The sequence below is a fragment of the Ursus arctos genome, unplaced genomic scaffold, assembly GCF_023065955.2.
Source record: "Ursus arctos isolate Adak ecotype North America unplaced genomic scaffold, UrsArc2.0 scaffold_5, whole genome shotgun sequence".
Taxonomy (NCBI): domain Eukaryota; kingdom Metazoa; phylum Chordata; class Mammalia; order Carnivora; family Ursidae; genus Ursus; species Ursus arctos.
Window position 1 is genome coordinate 50580982 of NW_026623067.1, and position 24951 is coordinate 50605932.

Consider the following 24951-nt stretch of genomic DNA (forward strand, 5'->3'; position numbering starts at 1 on the left):
AATGAGGATGTTACTCTTCGAATGCTTTGTTTTTACTTACTTTGCTTGTAAATTTCAACTATAACTAATTAGATTTTGAAAATATGATTGGTAATTTATGGATAAGATTGCTACTACTTGGGCTCAGTTTGTATTTTACGATAAATTTTGTGAAACATGGTACTGGGGATTACTGTGTTTGTTAAGTGTAAATCTTTTTAAAAACGCGATTAATTTTTTAAAGTTGGGAAAGCACAGTAATGAATTTAAAATGCAAAACATGGGGCGCCTGGGTGGCACAGTCGTTAAGCGTCTGCCTTCGGCTCAGGGCGTGATCCCAGCGTTCTGGGATCGAGCCCCACATCGGGCTCCTCTGCTATGAGCCTGCTTCTTCCTCTCCCACTCCCCCTGCCTGTGTTCCCTCTCTCGCTGGCTGTCTGTCAAATAAATAAATAAAATCTTTAAAAAAAAAAAAAATAAAAATAAAAATAAAATAAAATGCAAAACATGCAAAAATATATATGACAGTATTTTTGTAAGTTTTGTCATTGTTGTGATTGTGAATTTATGCAGTACTGTAAACTTGTACTAATATTTGAATTGTATTTTTAACAGGTAGAAATATAGGTACAGATAATGTATGTAGAGATAGACTGGAAAAGACCATCATTCTTTTTACTAAAGTGGTAAGTTTTCATTTTATCTTAAGTATGTTTTCTTAAATAAAATACATGTACTCATATTTAATAAGGAAAAATGTGCGCACACATTCTTTAGTGCGAAGTAACTTATTTTCCGACTGTTTATAGCAAAGTTAAAAATACTCCGGTATTTTGATGTATTTAAATATAAAAATTAAATTTACATGCCATGTATCAGTTATAAGTCACTTTGATGTAAAAAAAAAAACCTAATAAATATTAGAGAAGTTCATTCCTCTGAAGTTTCTTATTCTCACGCCTACTGGATAAAAGCAGAGGTAAAGAAAGTACCAGTTTTAGCTGAGCAGGAACTAGATCGTATGTAACAGGCAGTGTCATATCAGGAAGTACTGTATTCAGAATGACAGATTATCATCAGTGTCACACATCTTTTGAATAGAATTATAGGTGCTCCATGCTAGGCAATGTGTATAAATTTCTGATGAAACTAAGTTTTAGAGAAACTGATTTTTATGAAATTTTGGCATGAGGATGGTTGGGAGACGGACATAGAGTTGGGAACACCTGGTTTGAGGACTGCATTGTACTAAAACAGGTCGTTGAAGATAGCAGTATCTAAGCTTGTAGCCTGTTTTCCCTTTTCTTTCCTGAAACTTCATTAATATGGTTAAGGTTGTCTGTTCCCTGGGAGGGGAGAAGGGGAGTAGAAAGGAGCTGTTCTGCTTGAAACTTCTTGTCATGAGATACAGTCTGACATGATCCACATTATAGGATGTATCCCAAGAAATCAGTTGCATGTGTATTAACATGTAAAACTGCATGTACGTGGATTCCCCACCAAGGTTCAAATCTTGCCAGATGTATATTAGCAAAGTTATAAGATGTACTTATGGATGACTGTATTCCTATATGAATTTGGAGAAAATGCATTTTAATTTTTTTCTTTATAGCTTTTGGACTTCTTGGATCAGCATCCATTTTCATTTACTCCTCTAATTCAGAGATCACTGGAATTTTCTGTAAGCTATGTATTTACAGAAGTTGGTGAAGGCGTTACATTCGAACGATTCATTGTTCAATGCATGAATCTTATTAAGATGATTGTTAAAAATTATGCTTATAAGCCATCCAAAAATTTTGAAGGTAATGCCTTACTGGCAGTTTTTTTCCCCATTATTTCAAATGTGAAGTAATTGCTATTTTTATGTATTTGAAATTCATTTATTTGAGTGTGAAAAATAAAACGTTGCTTGGACATGCAGTAGAGTTAAGGATTAGAGACTTGAATATGTGAGTGCCAGCTTTAAAAGCCATACATAGTAAACTGTCTTCTGTAACACAGTAAAAGATCAGTTGAAGCCCTGGGACTTTAAGAATTAAGTACTCCAATAACTACTGCAGTTCATGTTGCAAGCTGTGTTTATTTATACAGTTAAAATTTTTCTCTGACTTTAATGAGCTTACTTCTAGACATTGGAATTCATTCACGTGCATATGTACCAGGATGAATGAGGAATTCTTGTAGAAGAGAGAAAGACATATGTATCTAAGTCACTCCAATATGGTGTGATGATCTAGCACGGGGAGGTACCGGCTGTAGTGGGAGGACGGCTGCAAGACTGATGTGTGTATGGTGTGAATAAAGAAATGTCTTTGAAATTTGCCCTTAAGAAAGATGAAAATTTATACACCACTTTATCTTTTACTCCAAAAGTGTATTTTTAAATTTATTTAAGTTACGTAATCCAACTGGCAGAATCTTTGTATGATTAACTTGGAAATTTTATTTTTCTAGATAGTAGCCCTGAAACTCTAGAAGCTCATAAGATTAAGATGGCATTCTTCACATATCCCACTTTGACAGAGATATGTAGAAGATTAGTCTCTCATTATTTTCTGCTAACTGAAGAGGAACTGACCATGTGGGAAGAAGACCCAGAAGGGTTTAGTAAGAATCGGTTTTTCAGTTTTCACCTGGCTTTTTTCCTCCTGCCCTAAATACATATCATCTATTTGAATGATAGCATAACAACATTGTATACATTTTGATCTGAGAATCTTGGCTTTTAAAAGTTAACGTGCCCTCTGTTTATTATCTGTTAGAACAAACCGAGAAGCAGAAAATGAATGATTTTTCAAATATATGGAGTTCTCTCCACAAAGAGACCTTTTAAAATTTTTAGATATTCCTATGAACATATAGTTTAAAACAAAAATATAAAATAAACTGTCACTGTTAACAGGTCAGTTTACACTTCGTGATTCACTCCATCTTATTTTTTATTAGTAGACATTTTTATTTCGAAAAGAAATTTGGAGAATTGCTGAATAGATCATCTATTTAAATTTTAATTTAAAATGAATTTTTTGATGATTAAATGTTTCTCTGGGAGATCTTTTTTATCTGTTTGAATTTTAATAATAGAATAAAAGTATCAAGGTCCTTGTTACAGAAAATCAAGAACTCGTGTGCCTAATAAAGTGCCTGTGTGCAAGTTACTTAAGCCATCCTCAGACATAGGCTAGATTTTAGGCTCTCCTCATCCCTTTGACTGGGTGACTTTGTGTAGTTCTATTCATATGTTTCGTTTCCTAAGATTCGAAGAATCTAAGATTGGAAGACTCATCTTCTCCCTCTTTTTGTTATTTAAGAATAATTTTACTTCGTTTAGGAAATATAGCACTACACACTGTATATATCCTGTTTTGTTTTTGATTTTTCTCTTAGCTAAAATCTTATGTTTCATATTGCTTTCCTTATGCAGTATATATAGTAGTATAATATGAAACACTGAATTCCTAGATTTGTTAAAGTCCCTGAAGTATTTTACTTTTTTAAAAAAATTTACTTGAAATATAGAACATTTTTGAAAATGTTACGAATTATTTTAACTTATAAAACATTATTATATAGAAATGAAATAATCTCAGGATTATAGTTATATTCCAGTGCTTACTGTGTTCAGTCAGGTGATACCACATACTCTGAAAGTGACAAGCCCTTTGAGCTTTCCTCCATAGAGAATTTTTAATGAAAGTGAGAGTGCTTATGTAAGCACTTGGTGGGAGAGTCCCATACACAGATGTGATCTATAGTGTATAGTAAAGAAATCTGTGTAAGGCCTTGTGTTCCTAAGGATTTGCTTTCGGTGTTACGTTTAAAACCATTCATGGAGATAGGCTGATATTATTTAAAATCTTTGTATTCCATACTGAGATTTTGGAAACACCATTATTGCACGGTGAACATCATTTGTCGTATTTTTAATTGCAGCAGTGGAAGAAACAGGAGGAGATTCTTGGAAATACAGTTTGAGGGTAAGTATTGATTGAAAGAAAAATTGATAGGGAAATGCTTAATGCTTCTACAACTCTTAGTAGAGAATATTTTGTTGAAGATTCCAAGCATTAAACCAGACAAATAGGAAACTATAATTGTAGGAATCTGTATTTGAGAGGAAAGTAATTAAATTATGAACTTTAACCTCAATATTTGTTGTTCAGTTGGGGGTTTACATACTGAATTTTTCTGCATTTTGTAGTTACATTGGTGGGAAAGTAATTGCCAATGCAGAAATAGGAAATGTTTCTGAAAATGAAAACTACTACTTTTTGGCTAGAATGATTTTTTTTCCCTTACTAAGTATTTCAGTAATTCGGAAGCTTTTTTTGATACGTTATTTCTTGTACCACTGAGTGTGATTCTCAGAGACCACCAGCCCATTGCTTTTAACTTTAGAATGCTTTCTAAGCATACATTTTTTGGTATGGGCAACATTTGAGGAAAATTAGTCAAATGTAGTCTTTGAACTATTTTTTTGTGTGAAAAGTTGTGTTTACATAATTTACACTATTATTTTTCTAAGAATGTATGTTAACATTTTTAGTTTTGTAAGGTTACATAGAAAACCAGAGAGATTGTTAATTAGAGAAATTATTAGTGCTTTAAATTAAAAAAAATTAACTGCTTTACTTTTTTAAAAACTTTGTTTTATGGAAAGTTTCAAAGATATTAAAAAATAGAATAACATCATGAGCCTGTGTTGTATTCCAAAGCCTCGCTACCAACTCATGGCTAATGTTATTTCATATGAGTAACCCCCCCCCACTTGGATTATTTTGAAGCAAGTATTTGATGTGACCTATCATTTCATCTGTACATATTTCAGTATGTATATAAGATTTGTTTTAAAACATAAAGCATAGTACCTTCAAAATTCGTAATTCCTTTGTATTATGAAATACGTGGTGATTCGGTACTTTTCAGAACCAAAATGAATCGTTCTTTTTATGTAGCCAACACTGACTTCTGTTACTGTTTGTGTCTGTTACAAGAAAGGCTATTCCATGTGGTGAATTGAATTCCTGGGTTGCAGTTGTTACTTACTGTGTCATTGCTAAGAGATATGTAATTTTAAACAAATTAGTTCCTGGATAGTCATTAGAGTACTCAATCTGCAGATGAATGTGGCTTTAGATTTTTTTTTTTTAATTTAAAGAATTATGAATTAAAAATGTAAGTTATTTTCTCTCTGGAGTTTTACTTTTGAATACCTAATGCCAAAGGACTGAAATAGTAAAATAAACTTTCTATGTGTTAAGAATCAAATTACAGGGGCGCCTGGGTAGCGCAGTCGTTAAGCATCTGCCTTCGGCTCAGGGTGTGATCCCGGCGTTCCGGGATTGAGTCCCACATCAGGCTCCTTCGCTGGGAGCCTGCTTCTTCCTCTCCCTCTCCCCCTGCTGTGTTCCCTCTCTCGCTGGCTATCACTCTGTCAAATAAATAAATAAAATCTTAAAAAAAAAAAAAGAATCAAATTACAATTTGATTTTCTTTCCAGTGTATCTACAATTGTAATCTACTTTATATAAAAACATTAAGAATTGGAAACATTTTTGGAGTGTTAGGATTTTAAGAATGAGTATTCTTTGCTTTATTGTAGAATTGATCAGCACAATATATCATTGTTTTCACTAGAAAATTGGTTTCTTTCCTCTCCAGCCTTGCACTGAAGTACTATTTATAGATATATTCCATGAATATAATCAGACTCTTACTCCTGTACTTCTAGAAATGATGCAGACACTTCAAGGTGAAGTATATTTTTTGCTATTTTATTAATTCATGTTCAGTTAAAATAGTTTGAGTCCCTGCTTACTATGTACAATGCATTTTTTTCTACACCATATAATAGATGGGAATCTGAGGAAGAGCCGAATGTGTTCTTTTCTGAAGGGATGGCTTTCAGGGTAGAGAACAAGAATGGGCAACTGAAAAAGGCAGCCTTGAGCTAGGCATTGAAGGTGATAGTTGGATTTTGCTTCTTAAGCATACTAGCAGCATAAGCAAAATAGTAGGCAGTCAAGTATATTGCATGGGGAAGTGGTCTACCTGGAGCATGTTGTGAAAGTAGTGGGAGAAAACATCAAAATAACAAATGTTAGGCTCAGGTTGGTGGCAGTGAGAATGGAAAGGAGATAATGGATTTAAGAGAGTATGAGGATGTGAATTTTTGGCACTTGATCGCTGAGTGCAGCTTGTGCACAGTAATTATTATCCACTGCAATTTATCATTTCTGACTTCTACTGTATTATAAATTCCAGGAAGGGAGGCAGTGATCACATTTGTTTTGTTCACACATTATTCCCAGTGTCTTGTACACTCAGTAACTCTTGATTGACTTTTGGTAACTGATTGTGTTGGGCAAGGGAAAGTGATTGGACATGATCCTGAACTTTAGTCTTAATAACAAGAAGGCTGTTGTTAGTACTGGTTGGAGATAGAGTTTTACTTTTGGAGTGTGTGTATAAAGGGCCTTGGTAGAGGAAAAGCAAGTTCAAGGACGGAACCCAAGATTTTCACCTTCAGGCATATGAAAAGGTGGAAGTCCTGCAGAAAAGCCAGAAACTGTTGCAGAAGTGTGAGGAACGATATGGGAGTGAATCCTGGTGAGAAAAGCATGTTATTAGAAGTGTCCAGTGATAGAAGAGGCAGAAGGCAGTGGAATCTTCTGAGACAATAGATTATTTGAAATATTGGGGCAGAAATTACATTGTAAGGGATCAGGGATTGAGCCGGTGATGATACAAGAAAATAATAGCAAGAGAAGCTTCTGTAGGGAAGGAAGGAGACGCCTGATCTTGTTTGTGGTAGTGAGAGGCAGCTCACTTTTTAGGCTTTTGTTCTCTGAAAAACTTAAAGCCTTCTTAAATTATAAACCAAGGGGGAAAACTGCCAGGTTTTACTTTGTTCATCTGTGAAGATAATTTGAGTGTTACTTGTATTTCATATGGATTGATTTCTAAGATACAGTTATTTACTAATTTCTTAATGCAGGATTACTGATTCTTAAAATTGATAATATTTATACTGCTTCAGTTACTTTTTCTTTTGAGTTTAGAACATCATTTTCTTCTATTATTTTTTTTAAAACCACTCTGGGGAAGTGGGTAAGCTATTTAGGATTCACTATGATAAGTTGTGTGGCGGTAGGGATTTCTGGGGTTTCAGAGTTTAGTTTTCTTTCCAGTCGTGAAGCAGTTGGCTTATTTAGGGCTCTACTTATTCCAGCTTCTTAGACTAGTGAGCTTAAGAATTCATACTTAACAGCAGAAGAGTGCTTTGATAAACTTGCTAGAAATCATTCTATTCTAAAGAAATAGACGTAGTAAGGAAACTGTGTTTTTCATGGCTTACACATGACACTGTCCTCTCTGGACGGTGGTAGGAGACTGCCAACTTTTTATTCAGAAGTTTCCACCTGACATGATGGCTCTCACTTTCTGTCTCTACTTTTGTTGCCATCCTTTAATGTACTGTCATGACCTGGTTTGTTTATTATGTTTAGAGCTTCTTGTGTGAATGGCCTGTGCTTGTTCTTTTTTGTTAGTTGGTTTTTCTTTTGTGGAATTCATCTTTTTATTTTTTCTTTAAAAAGTTCTCTTTTAAATCAGGGTATATAAGGTATTATACACTAGTTAGCAACGTGTGGCATATTTTTTTTTGGATTGTTGCTTGACATGACATTTTTCAAATATGTTACAATGATTTTTAAAATTGTAATATGGCTTTACATCTTGTACCTGTGCTCTCTAATGGTGACGATAACAAAATCTAGGCTTTCCCTTTATACCTATATGTATATTTAATGTCATGAAATTTATTGTACTAAGCCGAAATAATAAACTAGTAAACTGAGTTGAAATAAAGTATCCTTTAGAAACTAGTTTTATTTACCTTTGCTGATACTTATGTTTTCAGGACCCACTAATGTGGAAGATATGAATGCACTATTAATCAAAGATGCTGGTATGTTAAACTAAACTGATTCAGAAATATTTCTTCAGTAATAAATGTTTGGTATGTCTGCTTTGTGGCAGGTGTTAGGCTGGGAGATTGGGATACAGCGGTACCTAAAATATAGGAACTGTCTAGTGGGGGAGATAACCGAGTAAGCAGACAATTGATTATAGCATAGTACCAGCTGATTATTGTTAAAATAGGTGGCAATTAGGTAGTCCATTGGAAAACCACAAGGTAATTTGGGTGTGCCTAGGGAAAGGCTCCTAAAGAAGTATAATATGAGAACACCAGGGTCAGTGGGAGTTAAAAAGGGAAGGGACTGTGTGAGAGGAGGGTTCCAGGTAGAGGGAGCAGAATGTACAAAAATTTGAAGAGAAGAGGAGCAGGCACAGTTAAGTTTTGAACTGGGAGCATTTTGGTTTAATTGGAACATAGAGCGCAAAGGGTTATGGTGAGAGTTGAGGCTGGAGAGAGGTTAGGTAGGGACCAGATCATAAAATATTGTGTCCATTTAGAAGCAGATGTTATTTTATAATTTTTATAATTTGACTTGAATATGTTTCAATGAATGTAGTTTTCTGTTTGAAACCACTAAGGACTATTTAGGAAAAACAGTGTAAAGTAACTTAAATAATGATTCTAAAATGTCTGTTTAAATAATTTCTCTGATTAACATTGTAAATTTCCCTGTATTAGCATATTACATGTTCTTAAAGTAGTCCCTAAGGATTAGTTTCTCATATAAGACACTTAATATTGGGCCCAGCATCTGAAATTTAAATTTTTTTTCTCAAATCTTCTTTGTAGTGTATAATGCTGTTGGATTAGCGGCTTATGAGCTGTTTGACAGTGTTGATTTTGATCAGTGGTTTAAAAACCAACTTCTTCCAGAATTACAAGTCATTCATAATAGGCAAGTATAAAACTTTGTGTTAATAATACACTTAATTTACCTTATTAATTTTGTGATGAAGTAGGAAGGCATTAAAATTGCTTAAAATTTTTAAAAAGTTATAACTTTGCTGATCATATCTAGTGTAGAATAAGCCTTGTGACTTGAAAAATAAAATTGGTCTTTTTTTTTTCTTCAAATGTGAATTGTAATGTGTGAAGTATTTGATGTTAGATGAGATAGTTTACAGGAGGAAGTTTTATACAAAGGTAAGGAAAGATGGAGATCTCTGAATTCTAGAAAAAAATGTGTACAAAAGAAAGCCAATTGGAGAATTAGCAGGGACTAGGGCTGGTGTTAGCAGTAGTCTAACAAATAGTAGCTATGAAGGGTGACTGACTGAATGCCTTGGGATCCACGTAGCATACTGCAGGTCCTGGAGAGGGTAGATAGGATGGAGAGGCACCATGGCAGAAAGCGTTTGGATGCACCTTAGGCTTGTATTGGGTTGCCCCGTTCAGTAGTGCAGAGCTATCTGATGTTTAGTGGGACTTTTCCCAATTCTTATGCTTCATATACTTTTAAGTACTTGACTAATTTTAGGTACCGAATGGCTGAAATGGAAGGGTAAAGGTCTTTTATAGCTTTTATAGTTTTTTTTCTTAGTTTAGAATTAGAGACTTAAAAATTTCAAGAGACTTTGTTCTTTTTTTGAATTCAGCATTTCTGTTGATTTATTTCTGTAGACGTGGTGCCTATCAGAATGCCTAGCATATAGTCCTAGCTCAGGTAACATTTTTTTGACTGCATTAATGAATGAATAGAAGGCTTCTATATAAATCTCGAGAGCTGTAGAATTGTAGAGTTGAAGATGATTTAAAAGTAATTTTGGCCCACCTAAAACCAATATTACACTATATGTTAACTGAGTAGAATTTAAATAAAAACTTGAGGTTAAAAAAAAAATATTTTTGACTAGTAAATAGCTGTTTATTCAGTCAGTAAATATTTTCAGTTGGCCATGAATTTGCCATGTCCTGTAAAGTCCTTGGTGAATAAGATGGACTGTGACTGTGCCCACAGGAAGCTAGAGAGCCTTTGATGTAGAGAAAACCTCCATTAGGTAGACGCATGTGCCTTTAGTGGGAACACGGTGTGGTTTGATTGTCCTTAAATCCTGGAGGCTAACTCTCCGTGTTGTCCAGTACAGTAGCTGCTCTGTATGGCTGCTGAGTGCTTGAATTGTACCTAATGCACTGAGGACCTGACTTTAGTTTTAATTAAAATTTAAATCGAAAAACTGAAGAGTGTAAAATATGTATTGATTCCATGTGGAAATGATATTTTGCATATATTGAGATAAATAAAAATGTTAAAATTTCACCTGCTTTTTACTTATTTTAATGTGGGTACTAACATTTAAAATTGCATAGTTGGCTTGCATTATGTTTCTTTTGGACCGAGCTGATCTAGACCAGTATTTCTCAAAGTTTAACGTGCATAAGAATCTCTTGGCAATCTTGTTAAGATACGCGTTCTGATTTAGGTAATGTGTTAGGGTCTGGGTCAGACAGTATGATTCCATCATGCTTCCAGGATAACGATGTTGCTGGTCCAGGGAGTACATTTCGAGGAACAAACTATCCCCTGATTTTAACTCTGCCCAGAAGTGACTGTGATCTAAGTGAATTTAAGATTTGACCTTTCTGAGATTCGTTCTCTTTATCTGGAGTGGAAAGTTGAATGAAGCAATCTCAGAACTCTCGGTTTAGAATTGATAGTGCTGTGGCTTCTCCACTACACTGTACACAAGCCTTATTTACTTCCACCTCTGTGACTTTGTTTACAAACAGTCTCTGTTCCTCGAAGTGGCATTTTTTCAGTTTTCTGCCCAAAATGGTGTTTATCTTGAAGGCTATTCAAATCTCATTTCTTCTTACCCACTCTTCTCTGTTCCTTTTCTGAAATCCTATTATATAACTTTGCATTCTTTAATTCTTACAGCTGAGATAAACTTTTTGAGGGCAGAGAGTACTTAAACACATTTCTTGCATCTTTAGTGAGCAATTCTTTCTATGTGCTTGATCATCTTGTAATTTTGTAATTTTCTAAAAAATGTGGTATATTCATTACCTTATTCCGTTTATACCCTGAAACAATTATCGTCTCACTGTTAAAATTTATGTAGTATCAAGAAGAGACCTCCTGGGTGGAATTCTTATACGTAGTTGTTTATAGCTTTGTGGTTTTTCTCGTCTAAAGAAACTTCATTGCCTTTAGCAGAGATGGTTACAGAGGGAGAAATGTGTGTATACGTGTTACTGCAAATGTTCTACAGCTTTTACAGTATAAATCATTATTTTGATAATATGAGCCACATTCTGTAATAGGGCACTTAAAAAATTAGAGATTTTACCTAAAATTAGTGTAGGCTTATGTGAGTATTTTATCTAAATGTAGAAATCTCTCACAGTGTTCTGGAAAGTAATCTTTGTAAGATAAACAGACTGGATTTAGAAAATTGAATACAGGAATTCCTCTATTATTACTTTTTTGGGGCCTCTTCAGCCTTAGGGTTTGGGACATTAGCTACTTTGCCTTTTCAGATTAACTGTTTTTGGTTACTTGAGGAACAGAAATGGACTTGTATTTATGTACGTATTTATGTTACAGTTCTTAAATATAATTAGATTTACAATATATCTGCCTGTGGATTTTCAGTTTTTGTAGATCAGAACTTTTATTGTTAGCAGTTATACTGTGGTGTGTTTAGAAGTAGCTTTTTTGCTTTTATATAAAAAATACAGATTGCTTCTTCACTATATTTAAAATTTAAATGATGAAATATACTAAATGAAATAGACTTTGTAAAATATTTATCATTTAAATTTCATGATTTTTCCTTATCCAGGTATAAGCCATTGCGACGCAGGGTGATTTGGCTCATCGGTCAGTGGATTTCTGTGAAATTCAAGTCTGACTTAAGACCCATGTTATATGAGGCAATTTGTAATTTGCTTCAAGATCAAGACTTAGTGGTATGTTCCTTAAATGTTTAAGACTTTTTTTTTTTTTTTTTAATAAGTTTAGCCTGTGTTAAACTTCAAGTTCAGACATGGTTTTTCTGTCTTCAGAGTGTTGGCGGCCTTTCACTGTTGTAGCTCTTCCTTGGTGCGAGTAGTTTGATTCGCGGGAAGGAAGTCCTTTGATTATTTGCCCTTCCCATCAATAATCAATAAAAAAAAACAAAAACCCTACCTTTCTAAAATTTATAATTTTTTAGTAAGAATAAAAGACAGTGTTTTAAGATCCTTCTATAGCTTACGTGGTTTTTTTTTCTTAATTCAGGATAGATTTTGTTCTCACATTTGGGGTTGCGCCATCATTACTTTCATCCTTAATGTTGTTGATTCGTTCTCATTTTTGGAGGGCTTTTTTGGTGTGTATTTGTGTTTTTTTAGCCTTTGGAATTGTTTCCTTTCAGACTTTTTATTTATAGTGTTGATATACTCTTGATTTTTTTGATAATGGAAACTTGATAATGGCTTCTTTGTTGCTTTATTCCCTTAAAAGCAGTACGTTTGCTGCTTTGATATTTAGGTCAGTTACTTAAAGAGTTATTTTGATTTCTTTGTTTTTTAAGAAGTTCCACATTGTGTAGAATACTCTTTTTCCCCCCTAGTGGTGCTTTATTTTGTGCTTGAGTGACTGTATTCATGACTTACTATACATTTTGTCTTGGACTTAGGTCTGACTTTAGCATAGTCTTGAAAAGATTGAGTTTAGTCTTTTCCTGACTTTCAAATTATTTTTACATAAAATTAAGTGATCCCTCCCCCCCCCCGAAGTAGGCTAAGATCTTGTTTAATCATTTCTTGATATACTCCCTTTAAAAAATTTTTGAACCCATCCGATAACCCTGTTTTTCAGGAAAGGCTTGGGCCATACTTTTCTCATTTTCACTTGTGTACCACGGTAACGGAAACTACTTTTAATGTTCAGTGAAGGAAAACATAACTGGAAAGGTAAACCTAGTGTAGAAGCTCAGTATATTCCAAAGGCAAATAGAACTGATCTTTGGATTTTTTTACTTAAGCATTACCTACTTTGTGTAAATAATTGAGAATTTGCTCTAAATATCGTGCTGTAATTATTAAATATTTTAAACATGGGAAGTTACAAGGGAATCCAGTTTTATTTTACCACGTTTAAATTCTTTGAAGTTTATTAATAAACCTAGCTGTTTCTGAGATTAGTATTTGCTGGACTGAGTTTACTTTTGTAATAGCTTTAAAATAAAGTATTTATAAGATTTGAATTTTTGTTTTCTCATTCGGAAACATTATTTGCCCTTCTGTCAGAGGTATCAGAGAGAAGACATTAAATGCTTATGGAAGTATTATGAAAGGATTAAATTTGAGCTAAGTTTTCTTTGGGAAATAGAGAAATTTTTTGGATCTTGTACTCATTTTAAATGAATCCAGAGAGAAATAAAGAGAAAAATGAGCTATTTAGTTCTTCACTTTAAAAGTGGATTATTAACCATATACTGACAAGTATTACTGGAGCAAAAGGGTTTCAAGGCCGGCTAGTTTGGAAAACATGGAGCTAAATATTTCAGTAGTCCTCTTTACTTTAGGACTGATCAGAACCTTTCAAATGTACATTTGCATTGTGACCATCCAAGATGACAGTACATTAATATCCAAGAGATGCATTTAGAGGAAATGCTGCTGTAGGTTCAGCTCTTGCTCTTTTCCTGTGTATGTTCTGATGATTTCCTCTCATTTTTACATCTTCTGCAGTTGTTTGATCCTGCTACCATTATTTTGTTACTACTTCTTAAGACTGTTTAGTAAGGTGTACCAAGTTCATGTTGTACATTTTGGCCTTTTGGTGTGTATCAGATATACTACTTCAGTTTCAACTTGTGAGAAATGCTGGCTAATGAGGGAAGATACTTCATACACATACATACATAGACAGCAGGGTTTAAACAGACATGCACATGTACATGTGTGGATAGATAGGTAGGTAGGTAGATAGATACTGATGGATCTGAATGTTCTCTGGCTTTCAGAATCCATGTTCTCTTGCTTGATGTTGCTGTTAATGGAGTTGGGATAGATTTAATCTTGAGCAACTGTGGTTGTCGTGTGGCTTCCATATCTTACGGCCATGTTATTATAAGACTGGCTATGACAGAGTAGAAATAGTGCAGCAACTGGAGAAAGCAACTTCTCCAGATAGTATAGGAACCCATAAATCTTACAATACCAGAGGCCACTGGGAGGAGTACATCTCTATCTCTGATAGTTGCGTGACAGTTTGACATTACCATTTGATCTGGGGAATATAATGCAATTGAGTGATTTTTTTTGCTTTAGGTGAAATATTTAACCTTTCCTCATTGCTTAACAGTTTGACTTATTAGAGATATCCAGATTTTATAAACTAAAATTTGATGTAGGCATAATGAATAAGCATTTATAGTACTGCAATATTTGGAAACTTTTTGTAATAAATGTTGGGAAAATTTGGTAAGGTTTAAGATAATTGCTGCTTGGAAATTTTTTACTTCTGAGCTAATTTTTGATTCATATTTAAAAAGAGGAGGCTTTTAACTTTCTAACTTTTTAAAAGTTAAGAATTATATCAAAGAAAAAAATGTAGTGACTAATATAACAAGCACCTATATGCTCACTTTCCAGTGTCCATATTTCCATTATAATAATTTTCCATACATATTTAAAATATTGAAGAAATAAAGCCTTCCAGATGCAGTTGAATCTCTTTCTACTCTCATTCTGTTGTGTTTTTGTTGAGCAAAGTTTTTTAATTTTAGTGCAGAGTTCTGTTCTTTTTGTTTCTTGTTTAGTCCATTTCTTTACCCTTGGTTCTGTATCTAGAATTTATTTTTGAATGTGATAGGAACTGTGATTCCATTTTTATTATTTTTTTTATAAGGACAACAGTGCTACACTATGCTCTTATTGTAGTGCTATTCACTCTAGTGAACTAGAATGACTAAATTTTAGGTGAGGAGAACCTTCTTTTTGTACTACCCCTGATGATTACTAACCATAATGTTTGATTACAATACTGGGCTTTTTTGATTTTTAAGCCTTTTGAGCCAGTTTTGTCTTTAAAGTTTAGAACAAAATTTTTTTTGCCAGTTTTACTTCAGTTATTTGCACAGACTTCAGTACCATAAGCAGTAAGTTACTAAAAAATTACCATTGGTATATTGTTTTACCCTGTAAAAGGCTGTATGAAATGTGAACTGTGGTGCAACCAGGACGTTTCTAGTTTGGAAGTGTAGGGTGTGGTGGGGTTGTCACTAGCAAAAAAATGGCCATTTTTATGGGCAGGTTGACTACTGCTGTAGAAATAGTGAATTTTCACGGTGGAAAGGCAGCTAATGGTGTTAAAAACGGACTTTTAGTAGCATGTACAGAACTGCAGCAAACCCTGAGTGTACCAATGGGAGGTACAGCTGGGATTGGGCAGACATATTTTAAGGGTGCATTGAAATTTCTGTCTTTCCATTCTTGTGCCTTTTATAAGTCTCCCATTCCTGCCATTCATTCTATCTTACCATTTTGATTTTGTTTTTCCATTTGCCTATTCTTTGTGTCTCAAAAATACTGCTAGAGATTTTCAACTCCGGGGGTAATCTGTGTCTTCACAGAATTAATTGAGAATTCAGTTACATTCAGTAAATAAAATTTCCAAAGGAAATATCAACAAAAATCTGTGTTTGAGACATCAAATTATTAGGCCACTCTAAAACATGGAAGAAAGGGAACTTTAGTGAGTTTCCTGTAGTCAGTTTTAGGTTTATACCGGTATGTCTGATACTTAGAATATATGAAAATGAGCTGTACACCTGAAGCTAAAACAATGTTACGTGTCAGTTATATCTCAATTTTTAAAAAAAGTAAAATGAGCTTTAGAATTTTTTTTCTTAAAAGGAGATGAATAAATTGAACATGATTTTTATCCTTCCAGGAAACTTACTTTACACATGTATTTCAGGAGAAGTACATCAAATAGTGTAATCACGTGATCTTGACTTTATTGTGGAAGAGAGCAAAAAAAGTTAGCATACTAATAGCAAGCAGTAATAGTGCAGATGTGTAGGGTAATATTACTTATGTTAGTATCCATATGCCTAGCATGGCGTCAAGCCTTAAGTAGTGTTTATTGAAGGAATTGGGAGATTGGGATAAAGAGAATCCAGGGATGAGGAGGGCTCTCTTAAATAGTTATGTTATGAACTCATTATTCTGTTTCTTTTTAGTGGATTACTTTATTCTTTACTGTTAACTCTATTTACATTTTCCTGGTGGTTTTCAGTCCCTGAGACATTGCCATTTCTCTCTGGCCCCTGCACCATGCTGTTTTAGTGTGTGGATGGCCTTTACTGTCATGGGCAGGCTGTGGAAGCGGTGAGGCATTGAGCTAGTTCAGGTGTGGAATTCAGATTAGCCACTTTGACAGTTCTCCCAAGGGTCATTGTCACTGAAGTGGGGCATGTAAGTATCTGATTATTTTTTCTTTTATAGCAATCCTCTTTGGCAGTAGGGCTGACCTCTGGTGTCTTCTCCTTCATTTCTCTATTGCTCTTATGCTTTTTTGGATCCTTCCAATGTTTCTTATACTTTGATGGTACTTCTTTGCCCTAGAAAAGGAATTTGCTTGTTAAAATTTCAGGAGTTTTCTGAGATTTGAGCGGAGTTAGGATAGACCATAGACTGAGTTCTCGCAGTCTGGATCCACTTCTGGATACTTGGGATTTTATTCTTCGGAGGGATTTATTCTATGAAAAGTCATTGTTTAGAGTACTTTGTTTTCTTTTCTTGCATTTACTAGCAAGTATTTATTGAACAATTAGTGTCCTAGGAATTGTTAGACTCTCTTCTACCCATCTTCTGTCACATTCCCCAGCTCTTTATTCCACGAATTTGAGTTTTGCCTTTTTCCCATTACTTTTGAATCACTGTGAAATTCATACTCTTTGTGAAGAGACTACTTCTTTTATAGCTCAGGAATGGCTAATTTTGTTCTTATTTTTCTCATATTTTAAATGTGCCTCTGTTTTCTTAAACTTGGTGGGCTTTTTGTTTTCCCTCCTAATTTGGCTTCTGGTTTTTGGAGTTAAACTAGAGTGCAGGCAAGTCATCTCCTATCATTTCATCTCTTCCTCTGAATGTCATACTGCACTGACTGCCCTTTGTTAGGTAGGAAAAACAGCTAGTTTTTATTCCGATGCCTCTTTTGGTTTCTCTACTTATTTGTGTAGCTGTCAGGCTATGTGTTAGATGTGTCTGTGGTCCTTTTGTGGAAAAAAATCAAGAGAATGGAAGGTTAGTGTGCTGGCAGTTTGATGGCCATTTTTCTTTTTGGGGGCTTTTATGTTCTGTTGTCTGTGAATGTAATGATTGACACAGTGCCAGCTGTATGCCTCACCCTCTGATAAATGATGGCAGTTTAAAAATGACCAGTCAGGGGGCGCCTGGGTGGCACAGCGGTTAAGCGTCTGCCTTCGGCTCAGGGCGTGATCCCGGCTTTATGGGATCGAGCCCCACATCAGGCTCCTCTGATGTGAGCCTGCTTCTTCCTCTCCCACTCCCCCTGCTTGTGTTCCCTCTCTAGCTGGCTGTCTCTATCTCATAAATAAATTAAAAAAAAAAAAAAATGACCAGTCAGTCCATGCCCTCAAGGGGGTTATCCTGTTCTTAAGCTTTTCAAGTTTGACATTTTTATTGATAATTATTTAATATCTGGGTGTCTGGTACCCTTCATGAATGTAAGTTCTCTGAGGGCAAAGACTAGATCTTTCTTAAAGCTTTTTTCTGTAGAATCCAACACATTGCCGGGGAGATAATAGTTCCTTATCAAGTATTTTTAATCACACGAGTTTACCTTGTTTTCATTAGGTCATTTCGTGGTAGACCGGTTGGCATGGTGCTTTACATGTATTAGGCAATCAGCAAATTTGTTACATCATTTAAAAGTCTGGAAATATTCACATTGCCTTTAGAGAGAGTGAATAAAAAGAAAAGGCCGGCAAGAAGACATCTGCACTGTAGGCTTTTGGGTCGGTGGATTTGGCAGTAGAGTGTTTCACATTTGGTGCACATGCCTAATCAGCCTCTCAGAACTTCAGAAGCTCCTGTAAAATGGTTAAAACTGTTTCTTTGAAAAATAGCTGCTGAGAAAAAGCCAGTTGCTAATTCAGGTACAGTAAGTGTAGCATCTAAAAAAGTAATGACCCTCAGCTGGGAAATTAATGTTTTAGATATATTGTTTTACAGTATAATACTGTATTTAGTCATGGCTTGAGTTCATGTTACTTTTCTTGGAAACTCTGGGTATTGTAGCCTGTGCCAGTTGAGCTGACCAGATCACAGGTAACACTGGAAAGGAAATAATGGGGAGATTAAGTTGTCCTGATGTGATTTGCTCAGGGAACATGCTGATAAACGAAGAAAATGTGATTTGGGAAGGTCAGGAGCTTGTGCAAATCTTTGTGTATTTGTGAACTTTGGAATTTAGAAAATCTTGGAATATATCTTTGGGTAGTTCAAGGATTTCCTGTAATGGAGGTTGCAGATGGGAATGTGTGTTCTTCCTCCTCCCTTCTCTCACTACTTTTCTCCTCCCTCACTCTTCACTGAACATCTTCCAGTCACCGGCCACACCCCGTTTGACTGTCCTCTCTGATCTCAGAATTCTCTTTACCTGTGGCAGCCTCTTCGTACTGTCCTCTCAGTCCCACCCTCTCCGCACACTTACGGCAAATTATTTTTTTCCTGGAAGCACCCCCTGGATTAAAGCCTCCTGAAATATGAATTATGGGAAACTGAGAAGGGTGGGACTTTTTACTTTTCAACTCTTGTTGAAAAGTAAGAGGAATATTCTTTTATTTCTAGATGATAATTTGCTCCATGACTTAAATATTACCAAAAAGAGTAAAGAAAGTGATTTGGAATAAATTCTTTTGCCGTTTGATATTAATGATATTTAGTAGCTCTAGAATTATTAAAAATAATAATGTACTTTTTTTTTTAGGTCCGTATTGAAACAGCTACAACACTGAAGTTAAATATCCTTTAAAGAATTTAAAAATACTTCTTTGTGATGGGGCGCCTGGCTGACTCAGACAGTGGAGCCTGAGACTCTTGATCTTGAGGTTGTGAGTTCGAGCCCCATGTTGCCTGTGGAGATTACTTAAAAAAAAAAAAAAAACAAAAAACTTCATGAGCGCCTTCATGGCTCATTCGGTTAAGTGTCTGCCTTCGGCTCAGGTCATGATCCTAGGGTCGTGGGATGGAGTGCCTCATTGGGCTCCCTGCTCAGCGAGGGGTGTGCTTTTCTGTCTGCCTCCTCCCCACCCCCTGCTTGTGCTCGTGCTCTTTCTCTCTCTCAAATAAATAAATAAAATCTTTAAAAAAAAAAAACTTCATTGTGAAGAATTTTAGCAACACATTTAAATTAATTTTTTGGTAAAATTTGTTAATTTAAAATTAGGTTTTGAATGGTTTATTATATTTGGTTTTAAGACATATTTAATTCTGATATACCTCACACATTCTCAGTTTTCCTTAACTACTCTTTACCTGTTGATGATTTTGAATTTAGAACAGATCAATTTCTACCGGTAAGAATATTTATTTTTAAGATTGGGGACAATTTCTGCATATGTCCTTTGAATATTGAGTGTTATTTTATAACTGAAATTGTATGTAATTGATTAAAGCCAAATTTAGAAGTATATTGGATTATTTTGGAAGTAATTACTGTATTGGTAATTCTGATTCATAACTTTATTTTTATTCAGCTTATTTTTGTTTAGCTGTCTTAACTGTTTCAGAATTAACAAACTTTTTTCTTTTTCACAATTATAAAACATCTAGTTTCATTTTATCTGTGTCTATTACTTTAACTCCTTAGGTTATCCTCATCTATTTGTTTGTTGTGAGCCACCCAGGCGCCCTGGTAGTATTGATTCTTAAGAACCAATACAGGGGCACCTGGGTGGCTCAGTTGGTTAAACGTCCAACTTTTGGTTTCCACCCTGGTGGTGTCTCAGGGTTGTGAGATCAAGCCCCAAGTCGGCCTCCCTGCTGGGCGTAGAGCCTGCGTAAGATTCTCCCTCCCTCTGCCTTTCCTCTCTCCTCCCTCTCTCTCTTTAAAAAGAAAAAGGCTGAAATAAAATCTTTTAAAAAAAGGGGGGGGCGCCTGGGTGGCACAGCAGTTAAGCATCTGCCTTCAGCTCAGGGCGTGATCCCGGCGTTATGGGATTGAGCCCCACATCAGGCTCCTCCGCTATGAGCCTGCTTCTTCCTCTCCCACTCCCCCTGCTTGTGTTCCCTCTCTCGGCTGTCTCTATCTCTGTCGGATAAATAAATAAAATCTTTAAAAAAAAAAATAAAAAAAGAAAAAGGCTGGGCAAGAAAAAAGTCAATATGGTAAAATGTCTATCTGTACTTCTTGTGTAGCTCATATATGGAGAAACTTGTAGAGCAGGTTTTTCATTAGTAAAAGAATCATTAGGTATTTTTGGATGAAATATATTTTCAAAATCTTCTTAAAATTAAGCTAAAGATCTGAAAGATTAGATGTTTGTTTTATGTAAGTATCTGGCGTCTTGTGATTCGTTAATTCCTACCGTAATTTTGTAACATGGGAAGGAGTTAATAGCCAGATATGGGGTATTTGTTTTCTATTTCCTAATAGTATTTTGTCATTCTTTGAATAACAAATATATATGTACAGAAATTGATATCTCTATGTAGCATATGTTAAGGGCCACATCAGAGAGCTAGTATGCGAGTATAGTTATTGATATTCCTTTTGCTTTAATAAGTAGACTTTGCAAAACAAAACATTTTGTGATTGGCAACAGGCATATACGAAAGGGCAAAGACAAGAAAGACACTGTTAGCAGTTTAGATAGTGGTATGAAATATAAACTCAAAGTTTAGACATAATTTTCCTCTGAAAACATTATTGAGTTTGTGGATGAATTAAATTCTAAAATGGAGCCATTGAGCAATAGTAAAAAAGAATCACCATTCTAATTATTGGCAACTTGAACAATTTGAAAAAGTTACTTAGGTAGTGCTGAGGTTTTGGTTGCTTGTCTGTTATTTATTGCTTTGAGATTATTATTTAATTTTATTTCTTATTGATGTTTGTGAAGATATTTCTGTTTCTCTTCTGATCCTCCTTTTATTTCTGTTTCCCTGCAGTATTTGGAAACCATGTTCACACTACTTTTCCAGCTACTGCAGCAAGTTACAGAATGTGACACAAAGATGCATGTTTTGCATGTCCTTTCTTGTGTGATTGAAAGAGTCAACATACAGGTAAATTTGTTGTAAAACATTAAAATAAATGTCAGAGAGGTGAGTAGAGTATATGTGGAAGGCATTAATATTTTTGCTTTATGTACATTATTTAAAAGTTAAAATGTGCATTAAAATTCTTATAACCTATATGGTTGTGATTTCAGTTATATTGACATTTGTACTTGAGTTTTTAAAAAATGACTTGAGAAAGTTAAAATCTAAAATTTAGAAATGGGATCAGTAATATAGAGGTGTTTAGAATGCAGAATTTTATATCTTTCAGTAGATCCAGTTTATACGTAATAATACTTCTTAAAATTCGTTGTGTTTAAGGACATAGCCACACGTGCCATCAGATGCAAATATTCTCAGAGGTCGATTATTTTTACCTTCAAAATTAAATGTGTTTTGCAGTTTGGTCTACATTATATACATGTTTAGTTTAATATAAAAGTATGTAAAGTTTTCAACGATTATATTATTATTAAACTGTTAAATTATTCAACTTCTCTGTCCTAATTTGTGTGAAAAATTGATAATTCAAGAAACTACCCTGTATTTATCCTAGTAATTTCTCATATCCTAGTTCACCACTGTATCCTTGTTTGAGAAGTACTGAAGTAAATCTGTGAGATACTAGGGAAAGGTAATTGAGTTCATATCCACAGATTTGCAGTGTGTTCCTGGATCTTCTCGTAAATTCTGATACCTTGAGCTTGTTTTTCAATTCTAAAGCAACTGTTGAGAGTTGCTCTCAGTTACTGAATAAGGACAAGTTAAAAACATCTGTGCTAAGTGATTTGCATATATTTCTCGTTTAATCCTCACAGAAACCTTTGGGTGAGGATTGGAATTTGTTATCAAATAGTTGGAGATTTTAAGGAATTTGTTAAAGTGCATACATCTTAGTGGTGTTACCAGTACAGTCACCATGCAACTCCAGCCGCACTTCTGAGTCTCTCTTTATCACTTGCAGCAGATACAGGTCTGAGTGTCTAAAAATAGTAGTAGCTTACAAGTTTATTAGCACCTGGGATTCTTATTACATTAGTTACATTATTTCATTTTGGTATTTGCTTCTAAAGAATATCGAGAGATTTTGATCACAACTGTTAAGAGTTAATTGAAACTCTTAAACTCATTTCAAATGCCTGTCTCTGCTATTTAGTTTCGGAAAGGTCTTTAACTTTGTGTCCTTGTGTATAAAATAATAAAGATAATTCTGAAATCACCTCACTCACAAGGTTTCATAAGAATGAAATTATTTTAAATGTGCAGTATGCTTTAGATCGTTATACATATGCAATAAATTGTTCATTAAAAAAATTGATTGTAGAAACAAGGCTTGGCCATTTTTTTATGATCTTATTTAGATATCATCTGGCCAATGGAAATTTGTTAAAGAATTTTTTTGTGGAAATGAATTTTCTTACCTCCATCTTCCCAAATCTCTAAATCTTTTTAACCTAGGTTGAAATTCCTCATGCTTAGTAAATGTAGAAGTGCTTTTGTCCTTTTATCCATATTTGCTTTTCAGAACACAAATAGCCTAAGCAGCTTAGGTGACTGTTATCAGTAAATAATGAGATAGAGTTATCCAGTGGTATTTTGTGTTTTCAGAATTCAGGTAGGAAGTGGTTATGAAAAGTATCTTCAGTAGTCTGATTGTTGAGCTTTCCTGTGTTAACCCTTGAACAGCTTCATCATTTATATATCGTAGATCTCTCTTCTGTGTGGTAAATTTGATTTTTGTCCATTCGGTTGTAAATAGTTTGAGCCATCTTACAATAGTGAGATGACACGTAATGGTTTAATTGTGAAGTTTCAGTGAAGTCACCGTCTTCATACTATAATGTGCAATTATTTAAAGATTATATTTTCTCTGCTTTTTGAAAAAGTAGTCGAAAACTTGCGGTTGAATTATTCTCTTGCAGCGATCCCGTAAATACATAGAAATAAAACAGGTAATCATCAGGTTTGGGTGTGAGGCAGACATTCTTTAAACTTACGCATTTCTGAAGAAAAAGGACAAAATTAAAGGGCCTTTGTGAAATATTAAATATTCTGTGAAAATCAGATTTATAAGATGAGGTGTCGTTGGGTACTTACTTTTTAAATCCCCTTTGGGTGGAACTCTTATTAAAACATTTGTTAGGCTCTCACATACTTGATTTTTACATTAGCAGTAACATGTTACAAAGGAAAGTGGATACCTCCCTACATATGGTGAACTGACTCATAAGACTATGATTCTTATGGTATTCCCCTGCATTCTGTTTTGTTTTCCTTTTGATTGGAGGTGCCAGAAGATGAGTGAGTGCATGTAGTGTACTTTTCATCTCATTTGTGGTAAGCTGATAGTTTAGTTTCTTTTATAGCCTGATGTCTAGAAAACGTTCTTGATTCCAATTGTTCTATTAGATGTTGAGCAAATAGTTGATGCTGGCCTACCAAAAAAATGCATAGATTATAATCATTTTCAGAATTGTGTATGGGCAGTATTTTTTTACATATCTTTCTATTGAAATATTTCAGATGTACAGAAAAGTTGGTATAAATCAATACCTGTATACCCTTCATCTAGTTTTATCAGTTATTAACATTTTGCTATATTGCTCTTTTTTAAAATCTGTGTGCATATACAAATTATTGTTGTTGTTATTAAGCCATTTGAATTTTAGTTTCAAGTATCATGGCACATCACCCCAAAATACTAGACTTCTCCTTCTCTTAATCATAGCCATGTTTAGACTGAGGGAACTTAACATTAATGCAGTACCGTTAGCTAATACCAAGTCCATAACAGGTTTCCTCAGTTGTCCCAGTAATGTTTTTTTTAACCCCCTCCCTTTTAGCCTAAGGGAGTATGTTTGGCTCTCATGTCCTCACTCTGTTTGCTAATCCCCAGTCCTGTGCTGGGGGATTTTTGCATTTTGGGGGGATGTCTTTTGCAATAGTAACTCTGTGGGTGATTATTGAAATCCGTTTTGAAGCATTAATTTTAATTTAGAACATCAAAAATTCCAGCATACAGCTAAGTTTGGGATGTAAGTATTTTATGACTTGCAAATGTACCTGGGTACTTGGGTTTTAATTCCTACCTTATCTATAATTTATCGCATGTACTCCCTTTGTGCCCTTCCTTGAAAGGGTTCTCACTTGAATATCAAAACCAAAATCAGTTTATTTTCTACATCAGTAGAATATGCTGTTATATACTGTTTTTAGTTAAGTATGAATGAATCAAGTCCTTTGAAACCTGTGGTTTTAAATGCTAGTTGGTCTGCTTTTATAAGCTAATAGGAGTGATCTTTAAGATAGAGCGCACTTAGCAAGATTAGGTGCTCAATAAATAATAGTATGGGTCAAAATTTGAAAATAAGGTGATAAATAATAAAGAGTCTCATAATATTTTTTTCAATTTTATCTCACCAAAATATTTGGGCAAATATTTAACTTCTTGTCTTTCTGTACCCTCCCTTGTATCCCAAGGGGCAAGGAATTCTACTTTTTTACTACTCTTTTAGTGTATGATGTTTTATAAGCAAAAAAAGGAAACTCACTTTTTCTGGGAGCACTTTTAAATTTTAATCCATGGGATTGAAAAAGATATTACTGAAGTTGTGAAGGTCTAGTATTTCTGTTTATCACGAAGCTTACTCTCAGAGCAATTGCAAATGCTGTAACCAGAAACCGAGAGACTAGAGGGCTGTCCAGCTTCAGTGTAGATCTGTTTTCTTTTTTAAGAAACTCAA

At 34.6% G+C, this 24951-nt stretch overlaps 1 protein-coding gene across 10 annotated transcripts in view; it reads left to right on the forward strand.

Annotated features, from left to right (window-relative positions):
• Positions 1-24951, forward strand: part of IPO11 (importin 11) — a 210538-nt gene that overhangs the window by 72461 nt on the left and 113126 nt on the right. For all 10 annotated transcript variants that reach the window (XM_026498905.4, XM_026498899.4, XM_057307430.1 and 7 more), the window contains 11 exons: positions 595-665; positions 1592-1784; positions 2437-2589; positions 3916-3959; positions 5644-5734; positions 7904-7951; positions 8753-8858; positions 11749-11875; positions 18915-18948; positions 19463-19503; positions 21098-21214. In XM_026498905.4, the coding sequence (XP_026354690.1) occupies positions 595-665; positions 1592-1784; positions 2437-2589; positions 3916-3959; positions 5644-5734; positions 7904-7951; positions 8753-8858; positions 11749-11875; positions 18915-18948; positions 19463-19503; positions 21098-21214 (1025 nt within the window). The remainder of the gene's footprint in view (positions 1-594; positions 666-1591; positions 1785-2436; positions 2590-3915; positions 3960-5643; positions 5735-7903; positions 7952-8752; positions 8859-11748; positions 11876-18914; positions 18949-19462; positions 19504-21097; positions 21215-24951) is intronic.